Source organism: Phaenicophaeus curvirostris, chromosome 3 (genome assembly GCF_032191515.1).
Source record: "Phaenicophaeus curvirostris isolate KB17595 chromosome 3, BPBGC_Pcur_1.0, whole genome shotgun sequence".
NCBI lineage: Eukaryota > Metazoa > Chordata > Aves > Cuculiformes > Cuculidae > Phaenicophaeus > Phaenicophaeus curvirostris.
This window is the reverse complement of record NC_091394.1, coordinates 24,454,877-24,475,076: the sequence shown is the minus strand read 5'-3', so window position 1 is coordinate 24,475,076 and position 20,200 is coordinate 24,454,877. Positions and strand designations below refer to the sequence as shown.

At 37.2% G+C, this 20,200-nt stretch overlaps 1 protein-coding gene across 4 annotated transcripts in view; it reads left to right on the top strand.

Annotated features, from left to right (window-relative positions):
- Positions 1-12,738, top strand: part of CDH12 (cadherin 12) — a 360,422-nt gene extending 347,684 nt beyond the window's left edge. For 3 of the 4 annotated variants that reach the window (XM_069853514.1, XM_069853516.1, XM_069853513.1), the window contains exons 9-12: positions 155-276; positions 1,778-1,895; positions 7,160-7,411; positions 11,405-12,738. In XM_069853514.1, the coding sequence (XP_069709615.1) occupies positions 155-276; positions 1,778-1,895; positions 7,160-7,411; positions 11,405-11,904 (992 nt within the window). In that variant the 3' untranslated portion in view covers positions 11,905-12,738. The remainder of the gene's footprint in view (positions 1-154; positions 277-1,777; positions 1,896-7,159; positions 7,412-11,404) is intronic. The other variant, XM_069853517.1, reaches the window with a different exon arrangement.
- Positions 12,739-20,200: the final 7,462 nt, after the last annotated feature.

Here is a 20,200-nt window from a genome sequence, read left to right as displayed (position 1 = left end):
TTCTGAGTTCTCCTTAGTACAAATCAGAAATAAATGGAAGGCAAAGGCTTTTAAAGTTACAGTACTGGTATCAAAACAATTTATGACAGCTCATGAACACTGATGATAACAACAAACATATGCTTAATGCTTTTCTCCTGAAAATCTTTTATAGGTAACCCACTATTAACCAGCAAAGTCAATGTTATAATAAATGTCCTGGATGTCAATGAATTTCCTCCTGAAATTTCAGTGCCATATGAGACATCTGTATGTGAAAATGCCAAACCAGGACAGGTATTTCATATTTGTAATGCTTGCTACTTTGCTCTTTCTACCCTTATTTTTTAGAGTAATAGAAATTTTCTGGTTTGAAAATGACATCATGGTTAGACTTCTTTTGCAAATAAAATGTCTGTGTTGGAAATACCTTTTGAAATTCTGTTTGTTGATCTTTATGTTCTATTTATTTTTATTATCCCTGGTTCTATGGGTCTGTGCCACCCTTTACTGTGTATTTAATAGCTATGACAGGAAAATGAATCTCTTCCTTAAAGATGCTTAAATATAAGGGTAAAACTGCAGTGAGTAAATGGAGTAAGATGGATTACATTTCTGTGTTCGATTCAGAGAAAAAGAACCTACAATTTCAAAGAAAATCCTTCTGAAAGCTTTTTTTTTTATAAGCAGTTTCAAATATATGCATACAATGCAAAATCTGTTTCAGATTCAGAATATCAACTTATACCATGAATGATGCCAGCATTAATAGATGTGCCCTAGAAGCTACTGGCATGTGCTTCTTCTGCACAAAATTTGTTCAAGTAAACAGAGTGCTGCAAAGTGGCAGGGCTGGCTATCATATGTGTTAACAGCAATGCTATTTCCAATACAAGACTTGTAACTTAATTGTTGAACTTTGAGAATTACTGCGAGACATGGAAGGAACATATTCAGCCTCCTGTATAATCATCATTGACTTCTGTTTATATGTATGCAATACATAATCAGTACATGCAATTTTTTTATTGCTTTTATTACAGATTTGTTGATGACTTTATATGGTATTTCTGTCTTACTGATTTTTTCTTTATCATTCAACTAACTACCATAGAACCTAAATTAACTTAATTTATAAGATATTTCTAGTTAGCAATTCATCCAGACACGAGCAGTAGCAAGGGGACCATTTTACATGGAAGACAGACAAGAAATAAGCTATCAAAAATTATAAATATTTAGACCTTTGTTACACAAAAAATGCCTTCTTTTTTTAAAAGATCATTGGCAATCCTACTATGAAACATTTTAAATGCACTGTGCTTACCTGAAATTTAGCAGATAGAATTCTGGGACCCAAAAATTTCCTTACATCTAGATGGTGCACACCTTTGAACCCTCTCAAAATTAGGGTGAAGCTTTGTGAAGTACTACAACATGTACCAGTTGCAACAGTGATAATAGGAGTAGTAGATAAAGTGAACTGTCTTTAAGTAATCACTCATCTGAAAAGAATTACCATTATTTTGATTCAAAAACCCAAATACTAAATACTTCTGCCATGAATGTAGGGTAAAACTTTCTGATTTTCTTCAGATATGTCAAAGCAAGACCTTCTGAGACATCACAAATCTTCTGGAGACTATAGTATTCAGACTTCTTGTCTACATTATCCAATATATTAGGGGAATGAGAGTAATCCAGCAGGACTTCACTTCCATTGTTTCATTGTACTTTGCACTTCTACAGAACTGCTTCTTCTAAGAGTGAACTGACTTCGGAATTAATCTGGTTTCAGGTAATACAGACTGTCACCGCAGTAGACAAAGATTTGTCACCAGCTGGGCAAAGATTTTCCTTCAGACTGCCAGCAGAGGCTTCCAACAAACCAAATTTCACAGTTCATGACTACAGAAGTAAGTTGTTTACCCATATCTCTCTTTCAGAGCAGCAGGGTGTGATTACAATGAAAAAATATAATTTCTAACTGTTAAACTATTTAATACATATTAACATAAATTCAGGTCTTTCACTTTTTCTCACTTTTAGGGGGCAGGAATTGTCAGAACACCAAAGGCTGAAATTTTACTACAGACCTGCAAAACCACCATTAACTGTTTTAAATTCTTCCTTTTATTATTCAGTACCTCCGGAAGAGCTTATATGTCAGTGTAAGAGAGAGACTAAGGAGAAAACGAGGCAGAGACAGAGAAAGAAGAGAAGTAACAGGAAAAAGAGAAAGATAAGAAAAATAATCGCCACCTCAATGAAGTCCAATGCAGGTTCTGTCAGGAAACATAGTCCAAGGGGCAGAGGGTGCGCACATGTGCTCCTTAGTAGAGATTATTTCCAGAGGATCTCCATCCCCTATTAGCATATGCAGAGTGGTCTCGCTACACCTTTGCCTTTTCTCTGCATGGAAAGTTCTTGAATTCCATGAATTGGGGCATGTGTGGAAGTTTCTTCAGGAAAGTACTTAACTGGGTCTAGCAGCTCCAGGGATCACTGGCAGTTCAATGGACCCTTGCCAGAATAACCCCTGTGTAAACCCTTTGGGCTCACATGGGCAGTCAAGGGTTTCTGCCTTTTCAGCATGTGGAAATCGCTCAGCCACAGCAGCATAGGACAGCTCATTGTGCACTAGGAGCCACACTATAAGATGGGTGGGGATGAGGTGGGACAGTGCCTGCTCCCAAACCTCCCCCTCTTTCCTCTGCTGCTGCCAAACTGCTCAAAAACCCAAGCACACTCACAGTCTTGCACCAAAACAGTGTTTAAGACATACAGAAAAATACAAATAAAGATGTTAACCTTTGCATTCCACCACATTGCTTAAGCAATTGTCGTAGAATTCAAATTCTGGTTGTTTAGAGTAGTGATCCTTACACGGTGCATAGAAGTATAAAGAAGCAAGAGCAGAAGGCATGGATGATCATGCAGTGTATAACAGCTAAGTCATCCAGTAAAAATGTAAAACCAGCAATCAAGATTAATAATATTTTTGGATTAGTTTTCACTTCACGAGGAGTAAGAAAAATATTAACAGAGGGTATATAAAGATTGCACCATTCCTTGGGAAAGGAAAAATTCAAATTAGAGAAGCTGTTGTTTTACCAAAATCTGTAAAACCGTAAAGGAAGCTGAACTGGTCATGTTAAATACAAAGAGTAAAACATCAGGAGTAACAGAAAATCTCAGCCCTTCTTCAGCCAGAGAGGGCAGAACAGCATGAGTCCCTTGATCCATGTGACTCCATTGTGGGTTCTTGGCTTTCAGTTCTGAAGTTCCCCCTGAAAAAGAAGAAAAGAGAGAAATTCAGTCCTAACAGGACTTGTTTTAAAAAGAGGGAACAATCCACCTTGTAAAAGGGTGCAGGGGCTGGGGGTATAATTTCCCTTCTAGGAGGGCCCTTGTCTGGTGGCTTCCACATTTTTACCAACAAATGCCAATTAGATAGGGACAGGCCATCCATTAAATCTTGTGGAATGCCTTTTCTCAGACCCTCATTCCATAAATAAGTCCATGAAACTCCCCCCATCAGTATTTTGTCCCAAGAATGCACAATTTTTAACCCTGCCTCAGCCTGCCAGATCACCACCTGTGACTTTCCTTCCATGCCTACGTATCCCACATGCTAACTGTAGTTAATCAACTCCCAGCCAATTTCTCCCCAGGTGACACTTGGCCCTGCCAAAGGTCCTCCCCCCATAGGAGTCCTTAACCAATCTTGAACTTGCACCACATCAAACTTTAAGGAGTCAGGAAAACCTTTAATTAAGGGGGTTATTTTATATGGATTTGCAAACATTAACATCAGGGAAGGCTGACAGGGAACCAATTGTCTTATTATACATCAACTGCTAGCAAGTTGCCTCTTCTATGGTTTCAGTGAGGTGGCTGATCCCAAGGGTGGGGATGTCAATAGATGTCCCCTTTCCAAAGAATAAATTCCTCCCGCCCAATAGGCTGTCCTGTGAGTCAGAGACCATGTCCCTCTTTCACGCTCCTGCAATTTAGCTATTTCTGTAACTGTATATGGGGTTCCCTTTGTTACAACAAATAGTTCAGACTCTTCTCCATCAGGAGTTGGAGCTTGAAGCATGATGAACTTTGTATGATTATAATTAAAAACAAAAAAAAAGTTCTTTATATCTTAATGGAAGAAAGAAAATAAACCTGTTAAGAGCTTCCTTATATTTTACATTAATTATTTTTATCATTTTGTTTTTCAACACTTATGAAGGACCATATGGGTAGTACCTTCTTAATTACATAGTCTTATAACATGAATACTGTGTATTTCTAAATACCTTTGCTCTTTTGGTCAAGACTTCTTTAAAATAAGAGCTTTAATTTCTTTCTTTCTGCCTGTTTACTAAGATATCTTTTAATTTCACCAAGGTTTTTTTTAAAAATAATTACGAACTGTTGTTTTAAATGTTAGTCTTCCAGTTCTTCTCAAGTCATTTCAACATATTTAATTCCTCAAAAGAATCATTAAATTTAAAAAGGCTCCAAATTAATTAAACTTGATGACCTTTCTCATTTACAGCTTTTGTGAAGTGTGCTTAGCATACAAGTTTAGAGGGGAAATTGCTCATATATTAATAGATAGTTAAATTTCCCCATTTAATCCAGTAATGTAGACACCAAAACAACTTTGGATCTCAGTAGCCTATTAACAAACTTTCTCTACTGTATAAAAGCATACATAATATTCCCATAACAAATGGAATTAGAGACTATCAAGATACACAATTTTTCATGCACAAATATTTTCATGTATGTGTACCTACGTACAACACTCTTAAAAGGATTTTTTAGCACTGAAAAAGAAGAAAGAAGCACATTATTTATTGATACATAAGGACAGAAAAATATATTTTTGTGAAATATTTTCCATCCATAAAAGGCTTGTTCATTTTTTTTATTGTTTTACAGATCTCTCGGGAAAAAAAATCCTTCCAAACAGAAATTCTGTACAATATTTTTAATATTTTCTGACTTTTGTTTGACAGAAAGCTGGAAGGTTTGCTCTGTACACAATTCAGAGGTATAATAACACAACTTTGCTTTCACTACAGAAACCTTTTTAAAACATAAATGCCATTATCTTTTGGGTTAGTAATTATATTAGTACCAAGCATGTACTTTGTAAATAGAATTTTAATTTTTTTGAAGAAACAATCTTGTTCAGTGTGCTACACTTAACGCTGTCACAAATAAAGGTTTTGTTTGCCACTTTTAAACACATCAAGAAGCCAAATAAACAGTGCTACTACATAGAGCTAAAAAACATGGGGGGTGTATCATTACAAGAGGTGTAATATGTTTCTCATGCACCTAAGAGAATAAACGTTTCCAGGTTCTATACTTCTTCAATATATAATTTAATGAGGCCAGAAGCAAGACAGAAGTTCAAGGTTACCATTTGGAACCTCTATAAACATAAACACAGGGAAATATAATGTTTCTAGGCTTTGCCTTCAGCAGCGCTGAGATGAGTCTACCAGCTGTGAATAGAAATAGGAAGTCTTGGCTAAAGTGCTCACCTTCGATTTTCCAGTCTTCTGCCCTCATGCTCCTCCCTAGAGGGCTGCTTCCCTGTTGAGCACACTCAGTTGCTCATGTGGGAGAGAAAATTTCCCTTCCTTCCGGATTATCAGACGTATCCTGAAAACAAGTTTATTGCCAATTGACCGAAGTACAAGAAGCTGTCTCAGTTTCAGACTGTAGCTTCAGGCTGCTAGAGTTGAAACTCATACCTGTGTCCATATTTTGAAAAGAACCTTGAAGAACTGAAAGAGGTCGTAGAAAAGCAACAAGACATATTCAAAATCAAAGACTTAAGAGCTCAATCTGTTTGATTCTTCTCAAGGGAGAATGGAAATTCATTTTGTTGCATTGTAACTTATTAAAGTGATCTTCAACACTGCAATAAGAACTAAAAAAGAACAGGACTAGTTCTATTAGTAGAAATAGAAATAAGAATAGGAATAAGTTTAAGTTGGATGGTTTCAACTTAGATCTAAAACTCTTTATGCAGTGCAGATGATTAACCATAGAAAGAACAAAACTGAATATGTAAGTCGGTTTGATTCAAACAGTTTTGAGACATTTTCCTTCTTCAAAGCTAAATGATACTGAACACATCCATGTGCCATGTTTGATTTTCATAAAAAGGGGAAATAAACATTTTGTCAGTCAAGTGCTTTCTCAATGGTGTCTGATCATACCGTATCTTATCTGATTTTGAATATTTAAGAGTACATTCTTATTATCCTTTATCAGAACTGCACACAAGTATTTCAGTGCTGAGTTCAGAGCCCTTAATCCTTCTACCTAGTGACAAAAAACTATGAAGGGATAAAATTCATAACATGTACAGCAAATTCTAAAGATATTCTAAAGATATAGTAAAGCACGTGAGTGAGATGGCAAACGGATAACTCTGTCAGTCTACTTCCATTCAGATCTGTCAGCCAGTTAATTCCCTGCTGATTTTATTTTGGTTTTTCTTTCAGTGTAATTCTTTAATCTACATATAATTTCCTAGCTACTCTGATTCAAGAAATGCAGCAACAACTGAATATCTACAGGGAAGGAATGACAAAATGTAACTTCCAGGAATTCCGAACACATTCATAACTAATCAATTGAAAATATACTGATTACAAAGTACTCAGTTCATTTCTGTACTTATTTTTAATGGAACGTGAAAGTTGAAGGGGTTGTGCACTTTGTGTAGGTACATTACTTTCAGTTTTAAAGAGAGACTATTAATAGAGACTTGATTCTAAAGCCATGTGCAATCAAAGTCCTTTGGACAACAGACTCGGAATAGAAGGAGATAAAGAGGACAGAAATACCGAAGTCTTCCTAATCTAATAACTGTAGTGGTTTTTTTTTAATTATTACTTATGTCTTCTTTGAAATTTGAGCTGTCAAGCTAAAAAGTTTATAAGAAATGGAATATTATGTAATGCTCTGTGAAAAAAGAGTTCTACCAGTCAGAATACAATACCTTCTGTAATGGTAAAATAAAGCAATTACATAAAGCATGCCATTCACTAAGTTTCAAAAATAGAATAGCTGCCTATTACTAAGGTTGATACAAACTAAAATGGTGCATTTTAAGTACACAATAAAAGTCCTACAATGACTATGTCATGTTTTACAGACAACACAGCTGGGATTGAAACCAGGAGAAATGATTACAACAGAAGGCAGCAAGAGCTGTACTTTCTTCCAGTAGTAATAGAAGATAGCAGTTACCCTGTCCAGAGCAGCACAAACACAATGACTATCCGTGTTTGCAGATGTGATTCTGACGGTACCATCCTATCCTGCAATGTGGAAGCAATCTTCTTACCAGTAGGCCTCAGCACAGGAGCGCTGATTGCAATCTTGTTGTGTATTGTTATACTTCTAGGTTAGTTCTCATGAAACTATGTAAAGTACGTTACTGTGACTATTCACCTTTATTTGTGTTATTATTAGCTTCATCTATTGTTTAACAAAAGACATTGAAAATCTGTGGTAGCTTATGAGAACTTTTATGCTTCTACATTTCTAGAAAAGCATCTCAAATCAGTGACCATGACTGTGAATGTGCTAACATCTACAAATCTCTTATTTTATGAAGAGAACCAGCTTTCAGTGGAAACCAATCCATATGTTTTTCTCTGCAACAGTTTTGTTTAAATAGTTTCCTTGAAGAATTAGTATTTTTATATTATCTCTAAGGCAGACAAGTCCTAATGACAGTAATAACAATAAGGGAGGTTTTTAATTCTTCATGCCAACTTGAAGAAAAGGAGAATAAAGAAATGAGAGAGGAGAAAATAATTGTAATGCAGACTATGACTGGCTAGACCATATAACACTTTACAGCAGCATTTTAATTTTAGGTAGACATAGATTACATAAGGTAGCATTGTCATTTAACCTATGTTATATTTAAGTATTGCCTTATTTACAGCATGCCCAAATCAGTCAATATCACATGCATCCTACTTATAATATAGCCTTAATGAACCGATAATGAAATAAAAACAACTTTGTAGCTTACACGGGCACAATGTGCAGGTCAATTCTGCCTCTTCTCGATACTAGTGGGCTTACTAGAACTCATGCTACTCCTTATGTAGGTTTAATGCATAAGCAAACATAGCTGCAGACAGACTATAATATACGGATACGTCTTTGCATTTGGCTAATCTACTACTTTAGCCCTTAAGTACAGTACTACAGGCTTAGGGTTACATAAATAGCTTACAAGTAGCAGTGGGTAAAAGTCAGAATTTCTGTCCTGTGTAAAAATTTATGCTGTGAGAAAAATGTTGTTTCAAATCAGAATGAGAGTGCCAAACCATCATACTTCCTGTGGAACAGGAATTAGTAACAAATATGTCCATTCTGAAGAATTTTAAAACCCAAACCAAACTGAACCTAAAAAGACTCTAGAAAAAATGTAAACCTTAGGTTGCTTTTATGGAATCAAGAATACTGCCTGCTTTACAATTCCTTAGGACCACTTTTGTTATTCTTTTAGGAGTTTCCTGAGGGAAAGCAACCATGGGTGAGCCTCAGCATCAAAGAAATTCCATTTTGAAAAATGCTTAAACTTATTTCCACATGAAGAGATAAGTCAATTAGAGTTTTGTCTTAAGCCAAGACTTCAGGGTATCTAAGCTCTCCATTACAGGGCAAAGTGCTTAAGATCCCTAAAAACATAACAGTAGCAAAGCCTTTAAAGTTGCCGCGTTTGTGCCCAGTAATCTGGACAGTGTGAACTAAGCAGCAGACAGCTTGGTGCTTTTGGTATAGAGATCATTTACAATGGCAGGGTATCTGGGGAAGCAGGAATACATGAAATCCGAATTTCCCCTAGATTTGCTCTGTTATCATGGAGGCCTTTAACAGAACAGTATTTATATTTCCTGAATGGCAAGTTGAAATAAATATTTTTTTTTATTTTAAAAAACAGCATATTTAATCAAAAATAATTATTTTTAAAGAGCTCCTTACCAGACCTGCCATTGATTGATGCTCTTGGCACATACAAAACTAGTGAAGATATATTAATTCCTTCTTTGCACAGAAACCTAGACTGAATTACTGAGATTAGAAAAGAGGTTCTGGTTCTTTAATAACTCCCTTCATTCCAATCAGCCTGGTAATATTACCCAGAGGAACTAATGTATCAATAATGAGATCTCCAGTGCTGTGTATCCTAAAAGAATGACATTTATCTTATATCTTACATCTTTCTCCTTACTATTCCATTGATCAACTTAAAAACTACTTTTTGATTTTCATTTCTTGCTGTGGACCTGGCCTGGCAAAAGTCATTAAAATTGTAGTTGAAGTCATTCTTGTTGAACTCACTTCAATACAAAAGACAGTCAACATATTACCAGAATCAGGAGTTATTATAGGACACACAAACCTGACCATGAATGTTTAATCATTGCAATTCCTGTATTCATTATTGAGTTGCTTCAACAACAGTACTTGAACCACTGTCCTTTCTGCCAAAGACCAGTAGGGACCTCATGGTGAAATTGTTGTCTACCAGGGCCCTAGATTCTTCTCTATCAAGCATCTCTCCAGCCAGTCAGCCAGCAAAAAGAATCTATAGTATACAATTATTCCTCTCCACATATGGGACTTGGTATTTTCTTTTGTTGAACTCCATGGGGTTCATGTTGGACCATGACCCAGGTTGATAAGGACCCTTTGACTGGTGACACAACACCTGTTTTGTATCACCTGAAAACATTAACCCCTGGTATACATCATTAGTAAATGGGCTCCATCTGGTCTTTGGGCTGTTGATCACAACCCTTATAGTCTGGAAATTAGCCAGCTTTCCAATCGACCTTACCATCTAATTTTCTAGTCCATGCTTCCTCAGTCTTTCCAAGATTTTTATGGGAGAAAGCATCAAAACCTTTGCTGAACTTAGGTTTAAAATTCTATACTTCTTGTCCTTCATCCATCAGTCACCTTGTTGAAGAAGGTTATCAGATGATTTAAGCACAATTTCACTTTTTTAAGTCCATGCAGACTACTCCTGACCCCTTTACCATTCTTGATAGTTTTGAAAATGGTTTCCAGAATTACTTTCTCCATTACTTTCCTCAACATCAAGGTGAGGCAGATTGGCCTGTAGTTCCCTAGCTCATTTTTCTTGCATTTCTTGAAGATATATATCTCGACATATATTCAAGTTTGTATGACCTCTCAAAAATTATAGCATGTGGCCTCACAGTCACACCAGTCATTTCCCTCACTACTCATGTATGCATCCCATCAGGTCCTGTGATCTTGTGTGTGTTCAATTAGTTTAAGTGTTCGCTAACCTGATCCTCTTCTACCAAGGATAAGCATTTCTTCCAGACTTTCCTGCTACTCTCAGGGACCTGGGATTCCTGAAGGACAAGCATATCAATAAAGGCAGATGCAAAGAAGCAAATGGTTAGGTTGGACTTTTCTTTGTAAACAGGTTCCCTAGCCCATTCAGCAGTGGGCCTTAATTTTCCCACATTTTGCTGTTGTTAGTACAAGCTGCAAGCTCTTCTTTTTGCCATTCACATCCCTCGCAAGATTCAATACTAGATGAACTTTGACTTTCCTAACTACATACCTGCATGTTCAGTCTCTATATTTGTTTTCACTTACTTGTCTGTTTTCACTGTTTATATGGGGGGTTTTTTGTTTGGCTGGTTGTTTTTTTATCTCTAAGTTTAGTCAGTAGCTCCTTATTTATTCATGCAGGCCTCTTGCAGCCTTTACTTAATTTCCTGCTCATGGAGTTGGACCACTGTTCACCTTGGAGGAGGTGATACTTAAAAATCTACGAGCTGTCCTGGACTCTTTTTCTCTTCAGGACCATATCACATGGGAGTTTTCAAGCAGATCCCTGAAAACGCTAAAGTATGCTGTAGAAAAAGCTGAAGTAGGGCTATTTTTTCTCCCTTTCAAAGTTTCCAAATTATCTTTTTATCTTTAATACTGTGTCCTTTTTTTTTTCTCTACAATGTGGAAATTTGAAAATTTTAGTAGAGAAAATACTTTGCTATGGAATACATTTTTTAAAAAAAATACATCTCTGCCTCTGAACTAAAAAGCTTAAGTGCTGTCCAATTCTATTTGTTAGCAAAGCAGGACAACAGGAAAATTATTTGTTACTTATTTCAGCAGCACAGCAAGCACTAAGACATTAGACTTTTTATCAAAGAGCAAATGACACTTCATCGGCTAGAGCACAGCTGTTTTTAAGAGAACAGTAGTAGCATATCTTCTAAGGAAAAAAGTGGCTTTGATTGCTTGCAGCTTTCAAAGAAAGATATAATGACCTATCATCAGAGCACCAAATTATTTCTGTGCATGCCTTAACTTCATTTTTCTTTTGTTACAGTCATTGTGGTACTGTATGTAGCACTACAGAGACAGAAGAAAAAGGACACCTTGATGACCTCTAAAGAAGACATCAGAGATAATGTTATCCATTATGATGATGAAGGAGGTGGAGAAGAGGACACCCAGGCTTTCGACATAGGTGCTCTGAGGAATCCCAAAGTGATTGAAGATAACAAAATACGTAGGGACATAAAGCCAGACATGTTGCGTTTTCCACGTCAGAGACCACCAGTGGAAGATAACACGGACATAAGAGATTTCATTAATCAAAGGCTGCAGGAAAACGATGTAGATTTAACTGCACCCCCTTATGACTCCTTGGCAACCTATGCTTATGAAGGAAATGGATCTGTTGCAGAATCTCTCAGCTCTATAGACTCCCTTACTACAGAGGCAGACCAGGATTATGACTATCTGAGTGACTGGGGACCTCGCTTTAAGATCTTGGCAGACATGTTTGGTGAAGAAGAAAGTTATAACCCTGACAAAGTCACTTAAGTATAACTACAGCAGTGAAATAAAAAGAAAAGTAAACCAACCACAAATTTAGAAGATAAACCTAAGCTTTATAATAGGACAGGATTCCTTTGATTATAGAGGACAGTAACTGTTTCCAGCAAGTTACTACATTTATCATACTGTCAGTTTTGGCTTGATCTGCAATGGAAAGAAAAATCCTGTAATATACACAGTTTTTTGTTGTCGTTATTTTGTTACTCTGGAATTACACTGAGACAAGCTCAGGCCTACAAGATACAGTTTACTGACCTGACTTAGAAAGAAGATAGCTTTCTGGCATCATGGTGGAAGAGTGGTAGCTTTTTCGTAATTCCACTAAAGTGCCTATTGAAACTTTTATCATTTAAGTGGTAAAGACTCTGCTGTGACGATGTTGCAAAATTGGATGGTAAATTAGACAAGAACTTTAAGACAAGAAGCAATAGCAACGTGCTGACTTCTTTTAGAATAAAAATGGAAACCACTTCCTGGAGTATATCTAATGACTAAAACCGGGGCGGGGGGAGACTTATGTTGTGTTTGGGGCAGTTATGTTTGTTTTATTTTTAAAGAAGAGAACAATATTGCAAGATGTCGTATTTGTTCTTCCAAAATTTCACTACAAAATTGAATTTAAAATGCTATTGCTCACTTTGAAGGTGTAAAGCCCAAATTGAAAAGGAAATAATCTTAGCATACATCAAGAACTATTTAAAATGTTCATGCAAATATTACATTTTTCCAAAATAATAAAAAGGTGAAAGAAGCTATTCCTTTATCTCAAAGAAATTTCCCTTGACTTCCCCTCTTCTTTTCAAAAAAAGACTAATATTAGAACATAAAATGCAGAGGTTTTTTTAAAAGTATTATTGTATTTTTAGTACCAAGGTAAATTTCCCCATGCAAGTACCATGATCGAAGTGTATGTAAAGAACTCCACATCGCTTTTCTTTGCAATTAGATTGTTACTCTGTAGGTACTATAAGCTTACATACTACAGAGGTAGTTATTTTTCAACTGACCTTCACTACAGTTCAATACATCTTTTTACTTCCCTGTCAAATCCACATCAAACATTTTAGAAAGCCTTTTGAGGATGGAAACTCTATTAATTTTGTTCTTGCTAAAATATTAATTCTGGTTTTGCTAAAATAGTAAGAGAGTCAGAATAGAAATATAAACCAACATGTTTGTCCACACTTTATGTGCAAACTCGTGCATAAATGTAGCTTTGCATGTAACAGAAGTACAGGTGCACTCAAGGCATTATAAGATTTCTTGTAAAACTATTTCATCTGTCTTCTTCTGATGTTCTAAGGCACAGAAATTTTCAAAGACAATGGTTTATGACCCCCAAAGTGCATATATACTTATGCTTTCTTTCTAAAACCTCTGCAGTTCAATACAGTCTGCTTGAGCTCTACTCATGATTAATGGTCCCTGCAATTTTGGCTCAAGTCATTCTTGATTCAAAAGCCTTTTATCAATCTCAGGTCTACAGCTTACTTTTTGTTCCATTGAGGAATTAATAACTATGAGATATAGCTACTCACAAGTCTGATATTAACATACACAAAGTTACCTTTACTCTCTTAGGAAAATGTAAAGGTATTTCAAAATGGTATAAATTAACCTACCAATGAGACTTTAAAAGGTTTCTACATTAAATAAGTTTTAGATCGTTTGGTACAATTGGACAGAGTTGTATTAAAAGCACTATTGGCATAGCTTCTACCAGCAGAGTGCTGAGGAAGAGACACAGCATATGATAACAAGTTGGTGGATTTTTTTTATTATCAGCCAAAGTTTCCTGAAGACAAACTAAGCCAATAAAACCTCTCTTCTCACAGGGCAGGAAAGCAGATGGAGTGGCAGGGTGCATTTGCAAGCATAGCAATTTTTGTGTGGAAAATGATATTTTTAATTTTTGCACCTCTCAAGAGCATAGCAAAGGCAACTAGATATTGCAAAGGAAGCCTAAAACAGAGCTTGGGGGGAAAAAAAAATTAGTTAAAATACAGGTTTGATTCGTAAAAAAATCACACTTGTGGAGGTGCTTACCAATGCTTCCTCACATAGCATATGCATAGCAATGCTTCCTACCCTGCTACCATAGCTAAAATGGGCATCTGACACTGCTCAATTACAGATGTGAAATCCAGTCCTGTGGCCAAACTCTGCTCTTATAACCATGTTAGTCCTTTATATGTATTTCATTATTAAAGTCAAAGTAAGTGAGAGCACTGTTTGACTTTTTGAATATCACATGGCATGCTTACTCCTGGAAAAGTAGTACTTGTAGCAGATACTGGGGGAACAGATTTATTGAGTACGTTGGTATTTGCTCTAAGCATGACAGTCTGTATGGGACCCTGACTTCCAAAATGGCTAGGCAGAAAATGTGGTCTTAAACAGGCCGCTGGACACAATCCATATTTGAAAATGAGTTGGTTTATGTTATATTAATACCAAATTGAATACCGAATGCATATTTTTGACATTTAAGAGGTTTGTAACAGGGATGTTTCTAACACAAAATTAATAAACCTCCAGGAAGATTTTAAAGAAACCCAAATTGGTTTGTAATTACTAATTCAATTGTCCTATGAAAGCATAATTTAAATATTGTAAGACCTTTTTTAAAATATGTATTAAGCAATCTTAACTTAAGAAGGGTAATTTTTGTGAACAGCTATATAGATCTAAGGGAAATAATTGTTTTTCATTTTTGTATAACCCAAGATCCAGGAAATCTGTGTTTAATTTCTTGTTCTCTCACTCTCTTTCTAGAAGATGCTTGTCAGGTTTTTAACAACTTTTTTTTAAAAAAAGATAATTAGGCAAATATGAAATGAACAAGATTTTGTTTACATCAAGGCACCTCAGGTGACACGAAGCAAATCAGTCGCAGAATCACAGGATGGTAGCGGTTGGAAGGGACCTCTGGAGATCATCGAGGACAACTCCTGTGCTAAAGCAGGTTCACCTAGAACAAGTTGCACAGGAATGAGTCCAGGTAGGTTTTGATCATCTACAGAGAAGGAGATTCCATGATCTCCCTAAACTTCCTGTTCTGGACTCTGTCACCCTCACAGTAAATAACTTTTTTCTCATGTTTAGATGGGGATCCTGGTGTTCCAGGTTGTACCCATTGTTCCTCATTCTGTTGCAGGGCACCATTGAAATGAATCTCCTCCTATGCTCTTGACACCTGCCCTTCAGATATTCATAAGCACTGATGAGATCTCCTCTCAGTCTTCTCTTTGCCAGCCTAAAACCACCCAGGTCTCTCAGTCTCTCCTCATAACAGAGATGGTCCAGTCCTCTAATCATTCTTGTGGCCCTCCACTAGGCTCTCTTCTGTAGTTCCTCATTTTTCTTGAGCTGAAGAGCCCAGAACTGGACACAGTACTCCAGATGCCGCCTCAGTAGGGCACAATAGAGAGGGAAGATAACCTCACTCGACCTGCTAGTCACATTCTTGTTAAGTGCATCCCAGGATACCATTAGCCTTCTTGGCCTCCAGTGTACACTGCTGGCTCATAATCAACTTGCTGTCCACCAGGACTGCCAGATTCTTCTCCACAGAGCTGCTTTCCAGCAGGTCAACTTGTACTGGTGCATGGAATTGTTCTTCCTTAGGTGCAGGAGTCTACACCTTTACTGAATTTCATTAGGTGCCTCTCCATCCAACACTCTAGTCTGTCCAGGTCTCCCTAAATGGGAGCACAGCCTTGTGGTATACCAGTCACTGCTCTTAGTTTTTTTGTATTATCGGCAAACTTGCTGAGGGTACACTCTGTCCCCACATATGGGGCATTGATGAATATATTGAGTGATAGTGGACCCATAACTGAACCTTGGAGAACACCACTAGGTACAGGCTTCCAACTAGACTTTGCATTGCTGATAACAATCCTCTGAGCTCTGCCATCCAACCAGTTCTCAATCCACCTCACTATCCATTCATTTAACCTACATTTCCTAAGCTTATCTATAAGGATGTTATGGGAGATGGTGTCAAAAGCCTTGCTGAAGTCAAGGTAGACAACATCCACTGCCCCCCCTCATCTACCCAGCCAATCAGGACACTATTGAAGACTCTCAGGTTAGTCAAGCATGATTTCTCCTTGGTGAATTTGTGTTGACCATTCCTGATAACCTTCTTTTCTTCCAGATGCTTAGAGAGGACAACTAGAATGAGCTGTTCCATCACCGTTCCAGGTATGGAAGTGACCGTGACTAGCCTGCAGTTTCTTTAAAGGTCCCTTCCAACTCAAATTGTTCTGTGATTCTGTGATTCCTGGGTCCTCCTTCTTCCCTTTTTTGAAGACTGGAGTGGCACTGGCTTTTCTCCAGTCCTCAAGCACCTCTCTTGTTCTCCATGATCTTTTAAAGACAATGAAGAGTGGCTTAACAATAACATCTGTCAGCTCTCTCAGTACTTGTGGGTACATCCTGTGGGGGCCCACGGATCTGTCGCTGTCCAGCCTGCTTAAATGATCTCTAAACAGATCCTCTCAACCAAGGCAAAATCTTCCTTTCTGGAGACTTTCTGTCTTTCTTCTGGGGTCTGGGATTCCTGAGGGCCGGCCTTAGTAGTAAAGACTGAAGCAAAGAAGACATTCTGTAATTCCACATTCTCTGTATCCTCCATCACCGGGGCACCTACCTCATTCAGCAACAGACCCATGTTTTCCCTCATCTTTCTTTTGATGTTGATGTACTTGAAGAGTCCCTTCTTAATGTCCTTGACCTCCCTTGCCAGATTTAATTCCTAGTGGGTCACAGCCTTCCTTGTCACATCCCTGCATACTCTGACAGTGTTCCTACTCTTCTCCTAAGTGACCAGTCCCTTTTTCCACATTCTTTAAATTTTCTTCTCCCATTTGAGTTTTTCTAGAAGCTCCTCACTAATCCACACAGGTCTCCTGTCTCCTTTGCTTGATATCTTTCTCCTGAGTATACATTTATGTTGAGCTTGGAGGAAGGGGTGCTTGAATATCATCCAGCTCTCTTGGACACCCCCTACTTTTTAGACTGTACACCACGGGATTCTTCCAAATAGGTCTTTGAAGAAGTTAAAATTGTCTCTCCTAAAGTCCAGTTTTGTAATGCTGCTTACTGAACTGCTCCTCCCATGCAGGATCCTGCACTCCACCATCTCATTGTCACTGCATCCAAGGCTGCCCCCAACTTTCACATCCCTATCCAGACTGCTTTTTTTGTCAATATGAAGTCCAGCAGCACACCTCGTCTTGTTGACTCCTCCACCACCCCGTCAAAACATTATAATTCATGCTTTGCAGGAATCCCTTGGACTGTGTCTGCGTAGCTGTGATGTCTTTCCAGCAAATATCTGGGTGGTTGAGTTCCCGGTGGTTGAGTTCCCCCACGGGAACCAGGGCCTGTGATCATGAGGCTACTTCTGGCTGGCTGTAGAAGGCCTCATCAACCCATCTTACTGATCAGATGTCCTGTAGTAAACACTCAAAAGTGTCATATAAGCCTGCCCCTTGATTCTTCTTACCTGTAACCTCTCAACTCACTCTTCATTCACACCTACGCTGAGCTCAGTATATTCCAGTTGATCTCTCACATAAAGAGCAACTCCACCACTTCACTTTTATGGCTCATCTTTTCTAAAAAGTGTGCAGCCATCCATGACAGCATTCCAGTCATGTGAGTTATCCCAATATGTCTCTGTAATTGTGATGATATCATAGCCCTGCGACTGCACACAGATGGAATTAAGGAACCTCAGTGCATTTGTAAATTGTATCAGATAACTACTTCAGTTTTTAAGCACTATATTTTACAAGAATCTCTATAAATCCATTTCACAATCAAGATATTAAAGTGGATGTCTGTCTTTCTCTTGACTATGGAAAGACCTGTAAACCTCAAATTCTATGAATGAAAGGAAGCTAAAATAATGCTTAAAGGGTACAGAAGGGTTAGAATTGAGACAAATGCTGTTATTTAAATTTCCAAATGTAAGATATCTGGCATCATCTTAAATGCCTCAACAGTGCCCCCCTGCAAATCACAAGACATTTTGTAAAACGCCTTATGCACATGAAGGCATTGAAATACTTCAGTGGTACAAATAAATTCATGTTTTAAGTCAAATAATTATGACATGGGTTAGTGTTGAAATAAAAGTCTAAGTGTAAAGCATTCAGCTAAGAAGGGAAGTATCTAAGGAAATCTAGCTGATAAACTTACATTGTGGACATACAGACACTGAAGACATGTTTATAACAGAATATTTGAAAAGAATTTCAAGGAAGAGGGAAGTCTTCATTTCTCTCCCCATAAAGTTGAAATTGCCACTTCTTAGGAAAGTTTTGACAATTTTTTGATGGGATCAGAACATAAGGGATTGCTAATATTTGGTTCTAAGAATGTTACTACAAAATTGGAAAATGCTATTATTCTTGAAACGCAGATTTACAATACTGTCAGTGAGTCAAGTAGCAAGAATCCGACAGCATTTCTTGCACAAAGATATGTCTTAATATTTTATACTCTCAGAATTTTTACTTATTTTAAAAATTCACTCTGAATTTTGCTGTTCAAAATAAAAACTCAATTACTGAGCATTTGCCCTAGCTTGTGGAAACAAAGTTCATTATGGAGCAAAGAGTAATGAGTGACTCAAAAGTTTACTGTCAATATTATTCTAGAGACTACCCTGAAAATATTCTTGCGTCAAGAATATTTTATGTCTACGTATCTACATAAACACAAACACACTAGTTTAAAAAATGGTCCTTCAGATGCTCTTTTAATTTTATACTATCTATCTCCATTGCTGTTATAAAAGAGCTCTTATGACTGTATTATTATGAAATAACAAATCTCTAGTAAATGAATACTGGAAGAAAGTAAAATAATCCACTGGGTTACAGGCATTTCATATGATATTAGTGATTTTACTTGCTGAGTTTTTGATTTATAAATTCTCTGCAGTTCTGTTACGACTTTTATTATTATTATTATTAATACAGCCATTCAAATCTTGTGTGTATAGAAATATTTTTGAGCCTTACACACCTTCATGAAAACAAATAATGAAATGACCCCTAATAATAACCTCACTGCTGTGACATTTAAGTGTGTACAAAAATCTAATTTTATATTAAGCCCTATATAACCTTCTCTGACTAGCAAATCTACAATAACCCGACGCCTTTTCTCCTCCTATTTCAATCAAGAACCAGATAAGTAGTCAGAACAGGATCCACAGTTGCTATTTTGAGCAAAACTGAGATAAGTTCCAACTGGGTTTTTTTTGTTGTTGTTGTTTGATTGGTTTGGGTTTTTTTTGTACTGTTCAATTTATTTAACTGCTAAACTTCCTTTATTAAACTTTAATTTGCAACTACAATCCTCAGGTAATTTTTTTCTACCTCACTTTTATTGCTGTGATCCCAGTCAAAATACTTCTTGGGGCTCAAGGAGTTCTCATCAATGTGTATAAACACCTGATGGATGGAAGTACGGAAGATAGAACCAATTTTTATTCAGTGGTGCCCAGTGACAGGACAAGAGTAATGGGTGCAAACTGAAATATGAGTAAAAAATGCTTCTTTACTGTCAGAATGGTCAAGCATTGGATTGTGTTGCCCAGTGAAGTTGTGGTGTATCCATCCTTAGAGATATTCAAAACAAAACTGGATTTGTCCCTGAGCAACCTGGTCTGACCCTGTTGTAAGCGGGACCCCATTTTCCAACCTCAGCTATTCTGTGACTTATACTAAAATCATCCTGTGTACTTAGGTTTCTAACCTCCTGGTTAGAACTCATGAACTCAATGGCATTAGGAATCTAACTACATATGCAGAGTAAATGACTTGTTTTAGAAAGATGGCTCAAGTAGGAGCAGAGAAATAGGATAGAAATCCATAAAATCACTAGCAATGTGGACAGACTGAAGAGGGATAAATTATTTACTGTCACTATCAGAACAAGTAGTGAGGGGCATCACATGAAAGTTAGGATGAAAGTGAAAAATATGGAACTGACTCTTCATATGGTGAGTAGCTGATATAGTCATGGAGGCTCAGAGTTTATGAAGACTGAGAAACAAATTAATGAAAAACTAATAAATTGTGGGTTGTTTAATACAGAGGCATCACATGTGGCTTGGCGGGGGAAGTGGGGGTGGGGTGGTCCAGAATAGTGCTTGATTTGCATTTGGGGGAGATGCATAATCTGGTTCGTTCATATATGTTTTGCTGAGATATCAGCTTATGTCAGAGCTGGAAATGTTTACTGCCTCAATTTGACC